This window comes from Ostrinia furnacalis, unplaced genomic scaffold (assembly GCF_004193835.3).
Source record: "Ostrinia furnacalis isolate ACB-3 unplaced genomic scaffold, ASM419383v2 OfSCF4587, whole genome shotgun sequence".
Classification (NCBI taxonomy): Eukaryota; Metazoa; Arthropoda; class Insecta; order Lepidoptera; family Crambidae; genus Ostrinia; species Ostrinia furnacalis.
Window position 1 is genome coordinate 49,819 of NW_021134826.1, and position 9,014 is coordinate 58,832.

A 9,014-nucleotide genomic window follows, 5' to 3' on the forward strand; every position below is an offset into this window, starting at 1 on the left:
GCGTTCACGTATTTTATTTTCACTTCTGGCAGTGCAGTAACGAAACGTGTATTGGAAACAGGCAAACTTTTTTACATAATGACAATAATTTGACATTTGGAAATGTTTTGAAATTGCAATTGATATTTTGGCTCAAAATTATCGTGTTTTAAATTTAAATTAAAATGAAATTAAAGCGTTTTTAGACTTTCGAAATTACTAAAAGACGAACACAACATTAAGCCAGATTTTAACAAAACAAAAATGGGTGTAGAAAAACTGTATGAAAGTGATAGTTTTCTTGTGGTTAACAAACCGTTTGATATGTATATCAACTCCGATGATGAGAATGAGAAGGTGCGTAGTTCAGTTTCATGAAAAAAAATATAATTAATCCATCTTTGAGGTTATGTTTTTGTACCCAAACAAAACACTAGTGATGGGGTAATGGTCGATAAAATATTGATTGGTGTATCGATATTTTTTTGTTCATAACAAATGCATAACTTCTTTCTTTCGTTCTTTTACAGAATACGGTGACCCAACATATTGCATCTCCAGATTCCCATTTGTCAACCTCAGCGAACCCTCTGCATTTTGTACAGCGACTGGATTACTCAACAAGGTAAACCTCAACATTTTTTAAGACGTACGAGATCAATTCCGCTCCGCTCTAAGTAGCGGAGGCCCTAAGACACCCGGCAGACTACAGACATTTTATTTGCTATCGGCTGACTCCTCATACAAATTGGAAGCCGACCAAACTTGCGGCTAACTAAGTCTAGTTTTAATACGAAATACAGCCAGGGATGTTATGGATATCCGTAACCGTAACCGAAACTATCGGATATCCGAAATAAAAAAATATCCGTAACCGATTCAAAAGTTTCGGATAAAGGCGGAGTCTAACTCTGAAAATTTTTAATGTTTGTTACTTGTCTGGCATCCCCTGGCACAATTCTGATATACCCGCCTGTTTTACCTTTATCATAGGCACCGTCATAGTACATAAAGTGGCTATGTGGGTCGCGCAGCATCTTGCAATTTGAATTTTACCTTTTTAAAACTATCCGTAACCAAAATTATCCGAAACTTTCGGATAATCCGAAATGATTACTATCCGTAACCGAAACCGGTATAATATTATTCTAATATCCGTAACCATATCCATAACATCCCTGAAATCCACCTGTTTCCAGCGGCGTGATGTGCATAGCCAAGACCAAGAGTGCCGCAGGGCGCGCCGGGCGGCTGTTCGAGCGGCGGCAGACCAGGAAGTACTACCTGGCCGTCGTCCGCGGGCATTTGAAGTACGACGTGGCGGACATCGAGTTTGATGTTGGTGAGTGGTGAATAGAAAGAAATAAATGTATTTCCTGCTAATATTATAAAGTGGCTTCAGAGTAAAGACAAATGAGTAGGTCATCATCATAGAAACGCACCGAGCGCGGTTTCTATGTGAGCGCGCCAATACGTATGCGGCGCGCACGCACACATTGACAAAATATACCCACATACAAACCGCGCCCGGTGCGTTTCTATGAAGATAACCTACTCATTTATATTTACTCTGGTAGCTTTTGCTCGCGGCTTCGCCCGTGTGACACAGAATAGGTAATGTTTTAAACAAAATCCTTTCAGAAGTAAGCGTAAAAGAGTAACAAACATCTATCCTCACAATTCACAAACCTGTGGCATCCCAACTAATATTATAAATGCGAAAGTAACTCTGTCTGTCTGTCTGTCTGTCTGTTACGCTTTCCCGCTTAAACCTCGCAACCGATTTTGATGATATTTGGCATAGAGATAGTTTGAGTCCCGGGAAAGAACATAGGATAGTTTTTATCCCGGTTTTTGAAACAGGGACGCGCGAGATAAAGTTTTTCTGTGACAGACAAAATTCCACGCGGGCGAAGCCGCGGGCGGAAAGCTAGTTTTAAATAAATTTTAAGTTGGCCAGATGGGTAAGAGAGATGGACATTCGTGATTATTTTAGTGGGTAGGCCCACATAACCAATCGCCATCAAAGCGGCGAGAGGGTATGTAGTTCTATGCATTTTCTTACAAAAAAAGGGGGGGCTTGTCTTCCTTATTTTTATCCCTATTGGTTATTTTAACTACGAATCAAAAAACCGGGCCTTAGTCGGCTCTTGCAACAACCACGGGAAGAGTGAGGGTGGTCCTACTCTTATTCTACTTTTTCGGAACTACAAAAGCTAGGTTTTCTTCGCTGCCTCTTAAAATCCGAATAATCAATCATAGACAATTTGACACAATTCCCCAATAAGTAATTCGAAATCACAACTTTTCTAAAAAGACACTTAATTCTGGTCTTAAAAACTTAATTCATTTTAAATTACCTGTAAATTACGATTTTTGGTCGCATTGTAATTGAAAAAAGTAGTTTAATTGAGTTGACAAAATAGTGACGTCACTTGCTTGTAGTGCCATACAAAATCTATGGGAGAGTTTCGTTTTGACAGTTTTAAGAAGTAGGTACGTCAATTGATTGGTTGGTGTTGATCCGTAAACGAACTAAAGTCGCTGACATAGCCCGACGGATCAGCAAGCTGAAGTGGCAGTGGGCAGGGCACATAGTACGCAGAACTGACGGCCGATGGGGCAGTAAGGTTCTGGAATGGAGGCCGCGTACCGGAAAGCGCGACGTGGGACGTCCACCCACAAGGTGGACCGACGACCTGGTAAAGGTAGCGGGAAGGCGCTGGACGCAGGCCGTTACCAATCGATCAACATGGAAAGCATTGGGGGAGGTCTATGTTCAGCAGTGGACGTCCTATGGCTGAAATGATGATGATGATGATGATGAAAAAAAAAACTACGACTGCTCAGATGAAATTCCGTTTAAAAATAATACTGAAAAGTGTCATCAAATCTGTTCAGTAGATTTTGCGTGAGAAATGTAACGTTTTGTACAAACCTGTCGCATTTAAAATAGTAGGGAAATATGTGAGTTTGAATGAATGGCGAGGATGACCCTCAATAATTTAACAGGGGCTGGTCCGTATTCATTAGTCCATACGTTGCCCAGACGGGTTTAGGGGGGCCTCTGTTCCCTTAGTCGCCTCTTACGATATCTACGGGAAGAGTGAGGGTGATCTTTTACTGCTCTGCCGTTAGTGTTCTAATACACGTGTGGCTCATAGCCGACGGCAGTGGCAACGGCAGCTGTCGCCACCTTTTGTCTACGTCCCCACGTCGACGACTGACGCCGACAGGTGGCGTTAGCTGCATTTGTAGCTTGTAGTTGTCGCATCCTGTACAAAGAGACAGCTACAACTGCAGCTAACGCCACTTGTCGACGAGCCGCTCGTGTATAAGAAGCCTTACCTGCTAAAATTAAATGTTCATAGCAGCCTCTTCAAAATCTACATCTACATCATCTACATCATTCCCAGGCGTGGACCCCCTCACAGCGACGTCCAGCCACAGGATGGTAGCCAAGACGAGCAGCGCGTCCAATGCAGCGGAGACCCGCGCGGCGCACACGCGGCTGCTGGCGTTAGAGACCGGGTACTATGAGCGGGACCCGGTCACTGTGGTACTGCTCAAGCCGATCACTGGTGAGTTGGACTAGTGTCACTATACCAGGCGTAGACCTCCTTACAGCGTTTCTAGTGCGACGGAGACCCGGCTGCTGGCATTAGAGACCGGGCACTACGAGCGGGACCCGGTCACTGTGGTACTGCTCAAACCTATCACTGGTGAGCTGAACTAGTGTCACTATACCAGGCGTAGATCTCCTTACAGCGTCTGTAGCGGCGGAGACCCGCGTTAGAGACCGGGCACTACGAGCGGGACCCGGTCACTGTGGTACTGCTCAAGCCGATCACTGGTGAGCCGAACTAGTGTCACTATACCAGGCGTAGACCTCCTTACAGCGCCTCTAGCGACGCACACCCGGCTGCTGGCGTTAGAAACCGGGTACTACGAGCGGGACCCGGTCACTGCGGTACTACTCAAACCTATTACTGGTGAGCTGGATTAATCCTTCATTAGTTACTCTTTGAGGGCACTTACACGCGTCCCAATATAGCTTGCTCTATCACCACTTTTGGGCAACATATTGATTGGTACTAAAACTACTTCGAGCGGGACTCAGTCACTGTGGTACTGCTCAAACCTATCACTGGTAAGTTGGTATACCAGGGAATTTACAGAGCTTCGCAGCCGTCCCAAATACCGGTAGTCCATTTCTAGCATGGCTCCTTGATACTGGTACGCTATTCCGGTACAAGAAAGGCTTCTGTAGTTCTCCTCCATTCCGATACTGTAATCTGGAGCACACCCGGCTGCTCGCGGTCGAAACCGGTTACTATGAGCGGGACCCGGTCACTGTGGTGCTGCTCAAGCCGATCACTGGTAAATGGGAGTAAAATGCCAGGCGAAGACACACTTTTCCATCACCATTACAGGCTTAGACCTCAGAGCGACATATCTCCTGGCGTTAGAGACCGGGTACTACGAGCGGGACCCGGTCACTGTGGTACTGCTCAAGCCGATCACTGGTAAGTGGGAGTAATCAATCGCTGCCAGGCGAAGACACACCTTTATATCCACCATCACAGGCTTAGACCTCACAGCGACATATCTCCTGGCGTTAGAGACTGGATATTATGAGCGGGACCCGGTCACTGTGGTACTGCTCAAACCTATTACTGGTGAGTGGGAGTAATCAATCGCTGCCAGGCGAAGACACACCTTTATATCCACCATCACAGGCTTTGACCTCAGAGCGACATATCTCCTGGCGTTAGAGACCGGGTACTACGAGCGGTACCCAGTCACTGTGGTACTGCTCAAACCTATTACTGGTGAGTGGGAGTAATCAATCGCTGCCAGGCGAAGACACACCTTTATATCCACCATCACAGGCTTTGACCTCAGAGCGACATATCTCCTGGCGTTAGAGACCGGGTACTACGAGCGGGACCCGGTCACTGTGGTACTGCTCAAGCCGATCACTGGTGAGTGGGAGTAAAATGCCAGGCGAAGACACACTTTTCCATCACCATTACCGGCGTCGACCTCACAGCGACATATCTTCTGGCGTTAGAGACTGGATATTATGAGCGGGACCCGGTCACTGTGGTGCTGCTCAAGCCGATCACTGATGAGCTGGATTAATCCTGCATTAGTTACTCTTTGAGGGCACTTACACGCGTCCCAATATAGCTTGCTCTATCACCACTTCTGGGCAACATATTGATTGGTACTAAAACTACTTCGAGCGGGACCCAGTCACTGTGGTACTGCTCAAGCCGATCACTGGTAAGTTGGTATAACAGGGAATTTACAGAGCTTCGCAGCCGTCCCAAATACCGGTAGTCCATTTTAAGCATGGCTCCTTGATACTGGTACGCTACTCCGGTACAAGAAAGGCTTCTGTAGTTCTCCTCCATTCCGATACTGTAATCTGGAGCACACCCGGCTGCTCCCGGACGAAACCGGTTACTATGAGCAAAACCCGATCACTATGGTACTACTCAAGCCAATCACTGGTAAGTGGTAGTAAAATGCCAGGCGAAGACACACTTTTCCATCACCATTACCGGCGTCGACCTCACAACGACATATCTTCTGGCGTTAGAGACTGGATATTATGAGCAGGACCCGGTCACTGTGGTACTACTCAAACCTATTACTGGTGAGTGAGTGGGAGTAATCAATCGCTGCCAGGAGAAGACACGCCTTTCCATCCACCATCACAGGCCTAGACCTCACAGCGACATATCTCCTGGCGTTAGAGACCGGGTACTACGAGCGGGACCCGGTCACTGTGGTACTGCTCAAGCCGATCACTGGTGAGTTGGTATAAAAGGGAATTTATAGAGCTTCGCAGCCGTCCTAAATACCGATAGTCCATCTGGTACGTTACTCCAGTACAAGAAGGGCTTCTTTAGTTCTCCTCCATACCGATACTGTAATCTGGAGCTCACCCGGCTGCTGGCGTTAGAGACCGGGCACTAAGGGCGGGACCCGGTCACTGTGGTGCTGCTCAAGCCGATCACTGGTAAGTGGGAGTAAAATGCCAGGCGAAGACACACTTTTCCATCACCATTACAGGCGTAGACCTCACAGCGACACATCTACTGGCATTAGAGACTAGATACTACGAGCGGGACCCGGTCACTGTGGTCCTGCTCAAGCCGATCACTGGTGAGCTGAACTAGTGTCACTATACCAGGCGTAGACCTCCTTACAGCGTCTCTAGCGACGGACACCCGGCTGTTGGCGTTAGAGACCGGATACTGCGAGCGGGACCCGGTCACTGTGGTACTGCTCAAGCCTATTACTGGTGAGCTGAACTAGTGCGTCATTATACCAACGTAGACCTCCTTACAGCGCCTCTAGCGACGCACACCCGGCTACTGGCGTTAGAGACCGGGCACTACGAGCGGGACCCGGTCACTGTGGTACTGCTTAAGTCGATCACTGGTAAGTTGAAAACCATAACCATAGAGTAAACTAGTTATTCTAACGATGGCGTACGGAATGGAGACGAAGGTCACTTACTATGGGCCTGGGTGGGGCACATAACTCGTAAAACCGATAAGTTCTCGAGTGTCGACCAATGTCCTTTTGTAGGCAGGCCTCCTACTGGTTGGTGGACTGGCGATCTAAAAGTCGCGGGAAGTATATTTAAAATTTAGGTCATAAATTGCCACTTCTGGTTCTTCTATCTCAAAATGTTACCGAGCTCTGACCTAGTGGATTATTTCCAGGTCGTCGCCACCAACTCCGAGTGCATTGCGCGGCTACGGGACACACGATCCTCGGCGACTACACATACAGCGACACCCTCGACACGGCGCCGCATAGGATGTTCCTGCACGCCACAAGGTGACAGCATATCAACAAGCTACACGCACCATATACAGGTTATCCCAAAAAGTAGTGTCAAGCCGAATCTACCCGAATCACCCCCATAATATGTTCTGCGATTTTTGATAATTTTCGATGCACATTTTTTGTCACTGTGGCGCGAATAGTCAAGTCACATACCTGTTTTTTTTTATTATTAGATGAATACTAGGCCTAGACGATTTAGAAGTATTTACATCCATAACGTGAATTCAAACTAAAAACGTTAAAAATACTGTATATTGTAAAAAAACATAACTCGAAAACTATCAAAACCGTGATGATTCGGGTCGGTTGGCTTCGGCTTGACACTACTTTTTGGGACAACCTGTATAGTTGGAATAAGGGTCATATTGCAAAATCGCATCCCGATGTCCCATGAGTCTTCCAGTGGGCCAGTCCAGCTTTTTCTTTTTCCGATTTAATTACTGAACGTTCGTTCGTTCGTTTCAGCCAAATGACGTCCACTGCTAGACAAAGGCCTCCCCCAAGGTTTTCCACAATTAACGGTCCTGCGCTGCCCGCATCCAGGCTCTTCCCGCGAACTTTACCAGGTCGTCGGTCCACCTAGAATGCCTGCCCACGCTACGTCTTCCAGCCCTTGATTACTGATAAATCTTCTGTTCCTTGCTTATAGCGTATGTTTTCTTTGGCTGTATCTCAATAGTGCAAGCAGAGAGTATTTGCTACATAATTCTTAACACACATTATAGCTAACTAACTACCCTCTTGAGGTTATAAGGCTAAGTTGCACCACCTTATTTTAACCGTAACAATAACCGGTGCTTTTTGTATGGGGTTTGACAGATCTTTGACGTTTCTCAAACTTAAAATAAGATGGTGCAACTCGGCCTAAGTCTATTTAGCAAAATCTGCTGGAACCAGAAAATTTTCAGACTAAAGTCCGGTCGCCGAGTACATAGAACTTCGTCCAATGACCCCATGCTACCCATCCACACTCACTGCGGCCGCCCGTCGCGTCGCACAGCAATATAATTACGCGCGAGCGATAAGGATAGGTAGCTTGGGTTCATTGGACGAAATTCTATCAGCTCGGCGACCAGACTTTAATCTCTGCTATTCTTTCCCAGGCTAGTTCTTCCTCTCGAGACCGAACCTCTGGACATCCAGACACAAGAGCCGTTCTTCTCCGATACCCAGTTCAGTAGCAAGTTCAAATCCGAGAAGGTTCTCCGCAAGTACCGGACAAAAGCGGACTTCAATGCCGCGTGTGACATCATTGACAAGACTTACGAAGTGGGGCTGAAGTATACTGTGTTTAACTGTAGCGATTAAATTGTTTGTTTTTATTTTACAGCGTTTTTTTTAGCTTCTTTAACCCCTAGGCCACCCACGTCACAATAACCCAAAAAGGTGCGTAGCCAAGTAACATCAAATAAACCGCACCTTCCGCGACGTGAACTTTAAAGATTTTCTTCTAACACAATCATGGTACCCCAACAATAAAGGTATTATTTGAAAGCCCAATAAATATCTTTAAAAGAAAAACACATTTAATTTCTTAATAAATGATTCACATATACCATAAATGTGACTTTAAAAAAGACCTCACTTTGGGCTCCCCTCTGGGATAAATTAGACCAATTTTTATGGTTATAAAACCAAATAATGACCTCACGTGTCCTCTTTAACAGATGAATAGCGATTAATCCCAACTTAACAGTTTTATAGCCATAAAAGTTGGCTCAAGCGTAACTACCTATTTTTGGAAGAAGTGACTCTGGATCCTTCTAAAGACACATTTTTGGGGTAAAAACCTTTCCTTTAATTAAATGAAGTTTAGAACTAGGCTTTTAAATGGTGCCAATGTTAGTGGGAAGTGGGGAAGCATTCGTTTGAAAGTACTTGTCGCGGGAGGTGCGATTTATTTGATGTCGAGTGTATATGCGTATACTTTACTGCTTTTTACAGTCGAATAGACCTCGCTCCGCTGTCGCCCGAATGCTATCGCGATGTGTGGCCCAAGTGTAACTGATAAATAATAATTAAATTACATGATAGGTACAGTTAAAAACAACATTTTATTACTCTAATCTAAGAGGTTAAATAAAATGTAAAGTAAAAATTCAACAAAAATAGTTTATTATGAAGTATANCCATTGCATTACTTTTTTTTCTTTTAATAGCGGGGG

General features: G+C 45.6%; 1 protein-coding gene across 2 annotated transcripts; it reads left to right on the forward strand.

The window, feature by feature from the left end:
• The first annotated feature begins 114 nt into the window (after window positions 1–114).
• On the forward strand, window positions 115–8,190 carry LOC114359683 (RNA pseudouridylate synthase domain-containing protein 1). Of its 2 annotated transcripts, XM_028314162.1 has the most exons (7): window positions 115–336; window positions 510–604; window positions 1,179–1,321; window positions 3,396–3,510; window positions 3,783–3,832; window positions 6,723–6,840; window positions 7,953–8,190. In XM_028314162.1, the coding sequence occupies exons 1-7, from the start codon at window positions 244–246 to the stop codon at window positions 8,155–8,157; spliced, it is 819 nt and encodes a 272-aa protein (XP_028169963.1). In that variant the 5' UTR covers window positions 115–243; the 3' UTR covers window positions 8,158–8,190. The 2 variants fall into 2 exon arrangements, with proteins under 2 accessions (XP_028169963.1, XP_028169962.1); XM_028314161.1 differs by lacking the exon at window positions 3,783–3,832 and having other exon boundaries at window positions 3,396–3,560.
• The last annotated feature ends 824 nt before the right edge of the window (window positions 8,191–9,014 follow it).

Excerpts from the sequence above, each read along its gene's own strand:
- LOC114359683 (XM_028314161.1), top strand. The coding sequence starts at position 244 with ATGGGTGTAGAAAAACTGTATGAAAGTGATAGTTTTCTTGTGGTTAAC. Across the intron at positions 605-1,178 it reads CGACTGGATTACTCAACAAG|CGGCGTGATGTGCATAGCCA; the intron begins GTAAACCTCAAC and ends ACCTGTTTCCAG. Across the intron at positions 3,561-6,722 it reads ACTGCTCAAGCCGATCACTG|GTCGTCGCCACCAACTCCGA; the intron begins GTGAGTTGGACT and ends GATTATTTCCAG.